The 12789-nt window shown below is 52.0% G+C and overlaps 1 protein-coding gene across 1 annotated transcript; it reads right to left on the reverse strand.

Moving 5' to 3' along the window:
• Positions 1-1477: 1477 nt before the first annotated feature.
• Positions 1478-4285, reverse strand: FAM43A (family with sequence similarity 43 member A). Its single transcript, XM_032406881.1, has one exon. The coding sequence runs from the start codon at positions 3351-3353 to the stop codon at positions 2061-2063; it is 1293 nt and encodes a 430-aa protein (XP_032262772.1). The 5' UTR covers positions 3354-4285; the 3' UTR covers positions 1478-2060.
• Positions 4286-12789: the final 8504 nt, after the last annotated feature.

Consider the following 12789-nt stretch of genomic DNA (forward strand, 5'->3'; position numbering starts at 1 on the left):
TTTTTGTTTCTAAAGCTAATCTTATGCCCAAACCACTCCTGTTGATTAGGAAGAAAATCTTTCACCCTCCCTCTATGGTTCCAACAAATTCCAGACTCCTCAGGATCTGTGGGTCTAGCTGCCCAAAACATAATTATGATGAAAACAAAGCAGAGTGGCCTCAGGACAGCAGGGAAGGCCAGAAGTGGGATCATTTCTGCAACACAGGAAATGGAGCCCAAAGGGGCAAAGGGAAAAAAATAATTTGAGGAAGGCACAGTTTTGGCAGCGTCTTATTACAACTTCCAGCTGATCGGGTGTAGCCAAACCAGAGACATCTGTTTGGAGTTTACAACAGAAACAAGCTCACAGAAAGCCTGAAAACCCTGAGACAAACACACACACACACACACACACACACACACACACACACACACAGACCAAGCTCTAACAGTTCTCGTCTGCCTTGACCTCCAGACCATTCCCCCACTGGGTCACGCTGGGTTGTAGAAGGGAAGGAAATAGGTTCTTCCGCTGGCCTCCCCACCAGCCCCACCTGCGCCATGACTCATTCAGGCCATGATCAGAACTTACCAACCTTCCTCTCTCCTTGATTTTCCTCCAGGAAAAACAGAGATGGCCCCACTACTCACAGAGCCCCAGGTACACTTTCTTTAGGTCTCTGGTTGATCTTTAAAGCCCCTTGAGCTGTTTGTAAAGGAAAAGGTGAACCCCACAGAAGAAGGTGGTAAAACCCCAGAAGACCTTGAAAGTCATTCCTCCCTAAATCACCTCACAAGTCTGGGAGTGAGGAACAGACCTCAGCCCGTATCTCCAAGAATTAACTCCGAGAGACCAGAAGAAGTCCACACCCCCACAGTTTACTGCAGGAAGAATATGGGAGGATACACTCAAAGGGAAGCTGAGAGCTGGCCCCAGCCATGGCAACAAAAGCCCCGGACTATGCAGAGCGGGTTCTCCTGGAATCACCTGCGAGCACTGCAAAGGCTGAACCCTGTCCTACCGCACCCTCACACCGATGGCCGGGCCCTCTTCCAGCCCCATGGCCCCCAGCATTTTCAGCAGCACTTCCAGACGCTCACCTGTTCCGTGAATTGTCCTCTTTATTCTCTCCCCACTGGCGTGCAAACAGAACCAGAGCAGTGCTACTCTTAGAAAATAACAAAATGTTTTATACACATTTCTGTATGTACAACTGAACAACATTTTACATGTCCCTTTTGCACAGCAAAAGATAAAAACATTTAACTCTGAGAACACAGTTATGTACAAAAAAAAAAATGTCAAAAATACTTCACAACAGTGCAAAATACGTTACACAGTATCATGGAGGGAGATCGTTTGAGCAGGAGGGAGGTGTGTGTGTTTTTAAAGGAAAACTCCTTTTTTAAAGATATTAGATGTCTTTAACTGTAAACAAAATGCAACTTTCTTTCATTTCCCCACCACCACCACCACCACCACCACCCCCAAACAGTTATTTGAGGAATTTGGCAGAATTTCAAGGGTCTGAGTCTGAGGTAAACAACCCAAGCTCTCGCACCAAAAAGACTGGGGGCAAGGAGGTGGCATTTCAGCCTCAAACGTTGTGAGAGCAGGAAAAAAAATATTTTTTAATGACATGTCAGTGACAGCGCTAGGCGGCTCCCTGTTATTGGGTCTGTCAGGGGAGGAAATTAACCCCTCCTCCTCAGGCCCCAGCTGCCCCACAAACAGGAAACTGGCCGGCAGGCAGGCAGGCATCCCTGGCCGGTAGGACTTGGCTAACCAGCGGGCCCTTCCCTCACCATCCCCCAGCCCCCACCCCCGGCCCCCAGGGCCCTGCCTCTCTCTCCCTCCGTGCACTTTGCCCCCTCGCACATCTCCACGCGCAACCTGAGCCCCGCTTCTAACAGAGCCAAATGTGCTGCAGGAGAGGGCCAGGGTAACTCTGGGCCTCAAGTGTCCCGTTTCCCCTTTCTTGGGGGCGGGCGGGGAACGCAGGAGAAGGGGGTTGTCCAAAAGACGGGTGGGGAGTCACGGTGGGGCGCCAGGGGCGCGCGCAGGGGGCTGCTGAGGTCTCAACCCGAGAGGGGTTCCTCTGGGTTGGCGCCGTCAGTAGGGCCCGACCGGTCCCCGGCGGTGGCAGAGGTGGCGTCCGGGCCCCCGCCTTCGATGGAGCTCTCGCTGCCGGTGCTCTCGCCGGACAGCAGGCGCGTCACCCGCAGGTCGGCCTGCAGGCTGCGCACGTCGTTGCCGAAGCTGAGCTCTCCCAGGTCGTTAATAAGCTGGGACAGCTCGGCCTTCATGTCGGAGGCGCTGCCCAGCAGCAGAGGCGACGGCCCAGCCCCAGGGCCCAGGGAGACCCCGCCGCCCCCTAGCGCCTCCTCGCGGCCACTCTCCAGCGTGTCCAGCAAGTCCCCGCATTCCAAGTGCATAGCCACCACCAGCGCCCGCTGCGCCTTGGCCTCTTCCACTGCCGGGTGTCCGTCCTCAGCACCGTCCTCCTCCTCCTCCTCCTCCTCCTCCTCTTCCTCCAGGCAGCCCTCCGTGTGCTCCTCTTCCTCCTCCTCCTGCAGCTCCTGCTCCTGCTGTTCGCCGAGCAAGTCCTCGGTGATGGAGCCCAGCTTGGGCGCGCTGCGGCTGCGTTCCACCGGTGGCTTGTAGCAGCAGGGTCCGTGCAGGAGCAGCTTGCGCAGCGGCACTAGCGGGATGGTGTGCGCGCCCACCAGCTCCTGCTGCTGGTGACGCGCATCGTCCCTCCGCTTGAGCCGTTTAAATTCCGCCAGTGCGTTGGCCGATGTCTGGTACAGCAGCAGGGCCATGGCCTGCGCCTTCTCGGGCTTGGACACCAGCACCGCGTGGCAGCGCAGCATTACCGCCTTGTGCTTGAGCTCGTGCCGGTATACCCAGGCGAAGACCTTGGGCAGCCGCGCGTCTGCCACGCAATAGGTAACGCGGTGCAGCAGGTAGAGGTGGCCCGGGCGGCGCAGCGCGCGCTCCTCGGCGTGCACCATGCGGATACCCTGCGCACTCACAGTCAGCTTCATCTTGGTGCCCTGACGACCCGCCTCGCTCTTGCTCCAGATCTTGCCCACCGCTAGGTCAGTGCAGCCGTCGCCGCGCGCCTGGATGGTGGTGGCATTGCCCAAGTAGAGCACGGTGTAAGTGGGGTCCTCGCTGGTGATGTGCAGCTTCTTGCGCTTGGAGCGGAACATGCTGCCCACCCGGCTGAGCGCGCCTTCGGGGCACGCCCGCGCCAGCGAGCTGAGCGCCGAGTAGTGCAGGCTCACCGCGTAGCCCTTGGGCTTGGACGCCTGCCGTGGCGGCGCCTCGGCCAGCAGCTCGAACTTGTGCTTCTTCCACGGCAGCATCTCCGGAGGGCGCCCCCGCGCAGCTGGGCGGCGGCGGCGGAGCGCGGGGTACAAGACCCGCTGAGCCACCCGCCCCGGCCGGGCTCGGCCCGGGCAAGACAGAAAAATAAAACTCTGCTGGGAGTGGTCCAGTGGTAGAGAGGGGGTTAGGGAGTATCGTGCTCAGAGACCCCGCCGAAGGGGGTACGGGTACAAATTTTAAAAGAGAAGAAAATATTCAGCTGCGAGGGGGCGGGGGGAGGAGGAAAGCGCGCACAGATTTACCCCAGCCAGGGCAAGGACGAGGGCAAAGAGTCTTAGGCAAACAAAACGAGAGAAAGACGAAATCAGAGTGGAACGTTAAAAAGAGATGCGCGCGCGCAAACAGAGGGTGCCCCAGCCAAAGCAGCCGGGACGGGGCGAGAATATGCAGGAACTCCTCGGTGAACCTGGAAAGGCCCACCGCTCTCTCTCTCTCTCACACACACACACACACAAACACACACTCCCCAGGGCTGGGACTAGAAACCGCGGAAACTCGATAGCGAGCGTGCCCAGGGGCCAGTGCTCCCCGCCCCCAAGGGGTGTTGGAGCCCGAGAGCCCCTCGGCTGGGCTGGTCCCAGAACGTGCGGCTTGCCGGGAGTGCAGTCAGATGCTGCCCCGGCTGGCCGCGGCGGGCCCGGCGCAGCACTCCGCCTGTGGCTCACTGCATCTTCGCTCCGGCCCGACGCGGGGACTCAGGCTCGGCGGGCTCACTGTCCCGGCTGGCTCGGCCGGGGCAGCGCGGGGCGCCGAGGGTGGGGCGCGCGCATGGTTGGCTCCGGGACGGTCGCTACCTCATTTCTTCCCTCCGGGGGTGTCCGACTCCGCTCCCGAGGTCCCCGAGGTCTGCTGCTCGCCCTTGCGGCGCGCCCGTCCCGTGCTGCGAGCGGTAACCGGCTCGCCAGCCTCACATCCTTGCGGTCCGGGAGCAAGATCTCGGGTAAATATAGGCCGGCGCGAACCATTCGCTGCTCGGGGACAGGGGAGGAGCAGAGAAGAGGATGCGTTTCGGGCTCGGACGCCCGGCGGGTCCCTGGTCTCTTAAAGGGACCTAGTTGCAGCCATTTGTCGAGGGAAAGGGGAAACTAGTCCCATCCCGCAATTACATCTCAAATTTACCAGCATCTCATTTATCTACAGGTATCGCGAAGACCTGGGGTTACCCCTTGGGAAAAGCAACTTGAATTCTGACACTCCACCCTCGGGCTGAATTGCAACTCACTAAATAAATGTACGTCTACATCGAAACTTCTGGGGAAGTGGTAGAACGTGGGATTTAGACTAATTTACTGTGTAAAAAGGTTGGGGAAATAGTGGTTCTTTCCATGTGTGACAGATCTCTGAGAATGACTGGGTGCTGTTTAGTATTATTTTTTTTCACAATTTTTTTTTTTCATTAAAGGTAATAGAAGCAAGGAAAACAGAGAGACTTCTCTTTTAGGATCTTGGAGCCCTTTCCCCACAGACAAGCAGATAGTGAGAAGTGAGATGAACATAATGCGGTGATTGGAGTGAACAATATGGTATATAGCCCATAAATAAAGTGCTTCCTGCGCCTAATCCCTAGCAGTAGCCCCTCCTGCTCTCAGGCCTCAGAGAAGAGTTTTCTGAGACCCATACAATTTCTAAGTAATGCTTATGTGTGGTTAGAACTCATTTTATTTTGGCAGGTCAGTCATTCAGTTTTATTACATCATTGACACATTTTGGATAAGAATTCCTAGTGAAAATCCAAATGACCTTTTCTTATTTCACTGTCTAATAATGCTCAGCCACCATCCACTAGGAATGACAATCACATTGTTATGCTTTTCTCCTATGCTGACTGACTGAACAGCGTAGCTTCAGTCATCTGACCAGCTTGACCCTTGGCTGATAACTCATTTCTGGACCCTCAAAACAACCTGCTTGCCTCTATGGTCTGCTCAGTCAAAGCAAAAAAAAACTTCAAGCTGGAATGTGTGATAAATGTCCAGATGATCTTGCATCAAACTCCCAAGTTCGTCCTGGAGGAGGAGAGTGGACCCCTTTACTCCACAGGCCCCATCCGCTGGGGATCTTGGGGATCTTTGGCTTCCATGCCAAAACCACTGATTTCAGAACCACCGCTGTAGCCCCTCCTGGAAATTCTCTGGAGCCCTACCTTTGCTAACTTTTAACCTTTCTTTGAAATTTAAATAACCTTTTCTGAATTCTAACCCAATTTTCTCAGACTCATTGGTGCTGAGTTTCAATGTAACTTTTCTGAGTACTTTTTGGTGCCAGGCGCTGAGCCAGGAGCAGACCCAGTTCCTATCTCCAAGGAGCTCCCAGTCCAATGAAGGATGTAAATTGCACCCAGCTCTGGGCTTCCACTGAAACTAGGAGAGCACTCTGTGTCCCCCAGTGCCTGGTACACAAATAGACACCACTTGATTGTTGAATTAATGAATGAGACATGCGTGTGAACGGGAAGACAGAGCTACGTGCCCTGAGAAAGACCCAAAGTACTATGAGAAGCTGGAAGAAGAGAAGGTTCGTTTTGAGTAGAAAAATCAGAAAAGGCTCCACAGAAGGTGATGTTTGAAGAATGAGCAGGCTTTCTCCAAGCAGGGAAGAACTAAAGGGCTTTCAGGACATAGAGGACAGCAGAATTATAGGACACGAAAATGCATGCACACGTGCAGATTGGGATGGAGTTTAATGATTATAACAATGAGAGTAGAAAGTTTCCCGATGGTGCTTTTTGGGCCCCCCTAGTATCTGAGAGAAGGAATGGCCTTTTTACGGCTGACTCTTGCCCCGGGGTTTCATTAGACCAGAGCTGTGATGCCTTACCCCCCAGCTGCACTAATGGGCTAAAGGAGGGATACCAGGCCTTGTGCTGGAATGAACTAGTTAGGACTATAATAAGCCATTTAAGCCAAAGTGAACTCCTCTTCTGCTCAAATTTCTGGAAAATCTTGTGGTGGCAATCAGGTAGACTGTATTGCTCCAAACCGAAAAGTCTGGTAAAAAAAACACACCAGATTAACCTGTGTTAAGTGACCGTTAGCTGGTCCATAATCTCGAAGTCTAAACTCTACGATAGTAGATGTCATGTTCAAGCAGGTACCATTTCCAAGTTGCTTGGAGGTCCAAGGCTCAGAAGGGTTTGGGGAAGACAAGGAAGGACCAGTGGTGGGAGCCAAGGCTGGTCTCAGCTTCCGCAAGGGCACTGCCTCGGGCATCACACGGTAGCAGGGAGAGCCGTAGACCACAATGGCAGGGAGGATTCCACTGGCAGGCCCAGCTTCTCCGAGGCAGCGAGGGCATCGGTTCTGGGTGCGGAGGCCCACAGAGCTGCTCCTGTGGAATGGTCTCCGCCACGCCTGGACTACCTTCTCCATAATTTGTTTTCAACCTCGGGAGGACAGAAAGGTTCTAGGCAAATGTGAACACTCTGACGTGTGAGTCAGTGTCTGTGCTGGTGCTCACAGACCCAGGAGGAGGAGGACCAGGCTGTCTCTTGCCAGCCTGGACCTGGGGCCTGGAGCTGGGCCTGGGCCTGGGCTGGCCTCTGGGGCCGGCCTCACCTTGTCACAACTGAGGCTGAGTTTCTTCAGCCGGGAAAACTGGTGGCACCATTTATGAGCCCACACCACGGACCTGAGACACAGGGCAGTTCCAGAACAACATGAACCAAGGCAGTTGGGGACCAGGTCAGAAACTGCATCAGACCGCAGGCTTTTTTGTGTGATGCTGCCCCATCTACTGGTGGCATGCAGAAGTGCCATTCGGTGGGCTGGTTTCTCCCAGAACAGGGTAAGGCAGTGGTTGAATCCACACACAGCCAGGACACAGCGGGCAAGAAACCTGGCCTCTGACTTCACATCTGAGAGTCAGCCTCTGAGCTCACAGAAAGCATCCAGGCCGGCTTTCTCCCACCTTATTTCTTGCATCATGATCCTCCCTCTCGGGCCTCCTCCCCCAACACTCCACGGAATGCATGTTAGCTTCAGAGACAACCAATGACTAATCTGGGATCCTCAAAGTCATTCGATAAACATTTGCTGTGAGTCTATGGTGGATGTGATGTAGTTGCTGGGGATACGATATTAAAGCAGACAGACAGGTCTTTGCCCTCATGGGATTTATATCCTACAGGGAGGCAGAGAATAAGCAAACAAATAATAAAATCTCAAATAGTGGTAAGTCTCAACACACACAAAAAAGCAGGGCTAAGAGCAGAAGGTGGTTGATTTAGACCACATGGTCAGGGAAGGTGTCTCTGAGCAGAGATCTCAAGGAGGTGGAGTCAGGCATGCAGGAACATTCTAGCCTGTGCTGACCAGTAAGGAAGTCACAAGCCACGTGTCGCTGTTGAGCACTTGAAATCTAGTTGGTCCAAACCAAGGTGTGATGCAGGTGTGAAATACACACTGGATTTCCAGGACTTTGAAAAAGAAGAATGAAAATATCTCAATCATCTTATAACAATTATATATGGAATGATAATATTTTGGCTATGTTGAGTTAAATAGACTATATTATTAAAATTAATTTGGCCTGTTTCTTTTTACCTCTTTAATGTGGGTACTAGAACACTCACAACTATAGGTCTGGATAGCACTGTGCGAGGCTAACATGCAGGCCTGAAGGTGGGAATGAGCTCAGGGGGTTCAAGGACTCTCCAGCTTAAAAAATCCTACTGTGTGATGACAGCCTCTGGCTCTTTAGCCCTCCTCATTTCTAACTCCTATTATATCAACTCTTTCACCTCCTCAAGACCTCCAGGATTGACATCAACATCCGTCACAGAGTGAACTCACCCACTGGCTGCACCAGGAGCCCCTGGGCCAATTTCTGGATCCCTTAAATCAGGATCTCCGCTGAAACTCCTCCGTGGTTGAACACATCCTGAAGTTCGGGGAGCCCTGCCCTGGCCCACTTCATTCCTCCCACTATCAATTCCTTCCTAGCCTCTTATCCTTCCCCTCTCCCCCTCCCAAGGCTCCTTCAAAGTGGGGGTGGGGGCCTCAAAAACAGTATGCTAAGTGAGAGAAGCCAGACATAAAAGGTCACATGTCATTGGAGTCCATTCATATGAACTATAAGGAATAGGTGAATCTATTCACCTAACAGAGCACAGATGGGTGGTTATCAGGGGTCGGAGAGAGAGAAGAATGGGGACCAACTGCTTAATGGATATGGGGCTTCCTTTTGGGGTGATGAAAATGCTTTGGAACTACATAGAAGTGGTGGTTGCACGACATTGTGAACACACTAAACATCGCTTCATTGTTGACCTCAAAATGGTTAATTTTATGGTATATGCATCTCAACTCGACTTTTTTTTTAAGTGGAAGAAGGAGGCAGAGAGAGGGTCAGAGTGATGTGATGTGAGAAGGACCCAACCCTCCCCTGATGGCTTTGGAGATGGAGGGAGGGGCTACACGCCAAAGAATGCAGGCAGCCTCTAGAAACTGGAAAAGGCCAGGACAAATTCTCCCAGAGTGTCCACGAAGGAGATCCCGTGACACCTCAATTCTGGCCCGGCGAGACCTGTGTTGGACTTCTAGCCTGCAGAATTGTAAGTTTCTGTTGACTTATGACCAAGTTTATGGTAATTTGTTACAGCAGCAGAACACCTCCCACCCAGCCATCTCTTCTCTTCTCCTGATTCCATTTCCTCCCCCACTCGCCTCAGTGAGAACCCTCAGTCTTCACCACTCTTCCAAAACTGCCCATTCCCCAGCAGAGCCAAGCACAGGACCTAGAGCTTCTTCAAGAAAACCAAGGCAGTCAGAGCAATGTTAACTGTGTGCAAACCCCCAACTAACCCACTCACTCAGTCACATCCATACCTTCTCCCACTCCTTTCCTCCAGGCACCCTGGGGCGCATGGGTGGCTCATTCGGTTGAGCGACCAGTTCTTGGTTTGAGCTCAGGTTATGATCTCAGGGTCGTGAGATGGAGCCCCATGTGGGGCTCCATGCTCAGCACCAGGTCTGCTGAAGATTCTTTCCCCCCCCTCCCCCTCTGCTCTTCACCCCCTTCTCAAGTAAGTATATAAAATCTTTTTTAAAAAGAAGTCTCTTTTCCTTTGAACCTGTTCCCCTCAAACCCACCCCCCACACTGATACCAAACCACAGATGTGACCTTGTAACCCTTCCCATTATAACCACTCAGTGGGTTCCTACCAATCACGGGCTGCAGCCTCAGCTTCTGAGCATAACACATGGGAATTTACAGGTCTGGCACCTGCCTACCCCTCCAGCCTCATTCGCCACTTCTCCTGGCCTCCTAAGTCCTGTTCCAGCCATGGAGAATATGCTTCTCACCATGCGCCTGAGACTGTTTCTTGTCTTCATGCCATTGCTTAAGTGATTCTGTCTAACTGGAATGACCTCCTCCTGCCACTTCCCCTGGCTGATCCCTACTCATTTTTAAAAAGCCAGCTCAGGGACCATCTCGTCCAGAAAAGGGGCCCAGTCCTCCCTAACTCCTTCTGCATGCTCCTTGCATCTCTACCTCTGAACTTCCTTATTGTAATGTTATTGTCTTTAACTCTGCCTCCCTCACTGGACTGTGAGGTCTTGGAGAGCAGCAACTATACTGAATTCATCTTTTTGTCCTCAGCTCCTAGCACAATGCCTGCCACCAAGTCAGTATACAATAAACATTGTACAATGAACAAATATTAACCCCGTGTTTATTTTCACAGCAGTTGGACTATCATAAGCACAGGCGGTCAGAACTGGAAGGGCCCTTCAGGACAATCTTTTTTTTTTTTTTTAAGATTTTATTTATCTATTTATTTGAGAGAGTCAGGGGAGGAAGAGGGACAAGCAGACTCCGTGCTGAGCATGGAGCCCGACACAGGGCTCGACCTTGCTACCCTGAGATCAGAACCTGAGCCAAAATCAAGGTTCGGATGCTCAACCGACTGAGCCACCCAAGTGACCCCCTTCAGGACAAGCTAGTCACCCCCCCTTTCCTGATTCCACAGATGAGGAAACTGAGGTCCCAAGAGTGCACATGCATGGGTATATCGTTATTTAACAGTCAAGCCCAGATTAGGACCCAGGTGGCCTGAATCTCATTTCAAGGCTCTCTCCTTCAGCTAAACATAAAGCCAGAGACTTTTTTTTTTAAGATTTTTTTTAAATTTATTTATTTGACAGAGAGAGACAGCTAGAGAGAGAACACAAGCAGGGGGAGTGGGAGAGGGAGAAGCAGGCTCCCGGCCAAGCAGGGAGCCCAATGCGGGACTTGATCCCAGGAACCTGGGATCATGACCTGAGCCGAAGGCAGACGCTTAACGACTGAGCCACCCAGGCGCCCCAAGCCAGAGACTTTAAATACACAAATATGCAGAGCACATGTCACGCTCCCTCTTCCCTCTATGAAGGGCTATGTTTGGGGGGCTCATGGCTTCATCTGGTAGACTGGGCGGGCTCAGCCCTCATCAACCAAACACTTCCCCCCATAATCTAAGCTGCCACTCACTGGGCCCCTTAATGGAAAGTCCCCTTATTACTGGCTGTCACTGCCACCAAAGAGGTCAGAGTCAAGCATGACTGTCATGAGATTTACACAGTGAGACTTCGGTCTCTCTAGCGGTCAAGATCACGCCCAGGTCCATGAGAGTCTGGTGGCCCACTGGGCTCCTCCGCTCTGCCCCATGACCTTTAATCTCTCTGGGGCTTTCACTTCAAAAACAATGAGAGTTGTAGCAGTTCTTATTTTACAGGAAATAGCATAAAGAAGTACCAATGAAATTAAATGTGCCTGGTAAATGCTTGGAGGTTTTCACATTGAGAAAGGATATTATGCAACTTGTGTTTTCGTTTGTCTCTTGTTTTGGAACTTCTCTCTGGGCATGTGGGCCTGGCACATCTTTAGCGAGCCTATGCAAATCAGCTGGCAAAGTAACAGCTATTCCATCACAAATGTTAAGGGCACTGGCCTCTCCCCACTAGGTGCTGGGAGATGCACATGGTCTCGCCTTTAAGGAGGTTATAATCCAGAATCCATTGATTCAGAAAGAACTCGAGGAGGTACTTTTTGTATGCTGTAGGAGGTGATATAGGTGCAAATAAGTGTGATCTGAGCTAACACAGGCTGAGCTTTACACAAAGCACTGGGGGCTCACAGGGAAAAATCACTTCTGGTCAAACAGTGAAGATACCAGGGCACTCATCAGGGAGGGGGTAGGCTTCATGCTCCACTGAAGGACAAGCAGGTTGCTATGGACAGAGACAGGAGAGAGAAGTCCAGAGGGAGAAAATGGCCCATGTACATCGTGGTTAGTATTGAACACTAAACAACTGGGCCAAAAGCAGGGAACTCAAGCATACTGAGCACCTACTAGGTGTCAGCCACTGTGTTAAATGCTTTGGATCCTTCCAGATGTTTCATCCTCATAAGAGTGTGGTGAGGTCCATGATGTTTTCTTCACTAGAGGGAAAAGACTGAGGCTCGGAGGAGTTAAGAAACTGGCCTGGGCGCCTGGGTGGCTCAGTTGGTTAAGCGAATGCCTTCGGCTCAGGTCATGATCCTGGAGTCCCTGGATCGAGTCCCGCATCGGGCTCCCTGCTCGGCAGGGAGTCTGCTTCTCCCTCTGACCCTTCCCCCTCTCATGCTCTCTCTCTCATTCTCTCTCTCTCAAATAAATAAATAAATAAATAATCTTAAAAAAAGAAACTGGCCTAAGACCGCCATAGTCTAGCTCTTTGTGTGTGAGTCAGGTTGGGGCCTGACTTTCGGGGGCCTTGAATGGCAGGTAGAGGCATTTCCCAAGCTGTGGTGAGTCATTGGGCATTTGAGCAGGGACTTGCCGTGATCAGAGCCAGAGCTTAGACACCCACATCCCCATCCTGACTCACTGAGGGTCCCAGATGTTGCCCCTCTCTGGGCCCTGGCCTCCCAGTTTGTGAGCTGAGCAAATTCCCTGCCAGTCCTGAGATTGCAGGAGGCTGTATTGGTTTCCTAGGGCCACCACAACAAATTACCATAAACAGGTGGCTTACAACAACAGAAATTTTTCTCTCACAATTCAGGAGGCCAAAATAAAGAAGCATCCTTCCTTGCCTCTTAGCCTCGGGCACTAGCCAGCAATCCCTGCATTCCTTAACTTATATCTGCATTCCTTAACTTATCTGTCCTCACATGATGCTCGCCACCCCCCGGCCCGTGTTTTTTCTGTTTGTGTCCAAATTTGTATCTTATAAAAGCACATGTTGGGGCGCCTGGGTGGCTCAGTCGTTAAGCGTCTGCCTTAGGCTCAGGTCATGATTCCAGGTCCTGGGATCGAGCCCCGCATCGGGCTCCCTGCTCCGCGGGAAGCCTGCTTCTCCCTCTCCCACTCCCCCTGCTTGTGTTCCCTCTCTCGCTGTGTCTCTCTCTCTGTCAAATAAATAAATAAAATCTTTAAAAAAAAAAAAAAAAGC

This window comes from Phoca vitulina, unplaced genomic scaffold (assembly GCF_004348235.1).
Source record: "Phoca vitulina isolate PV1807 unplaced genomic scaffold, GSC_HSeal_1.0 scaffold8, whole genome shotgun sequence".
NCBI lineage: Eukaryota > Metazoa > Chordata > Mammalia > Carnivora > Phocidae > Phoca > Phoca vitulina.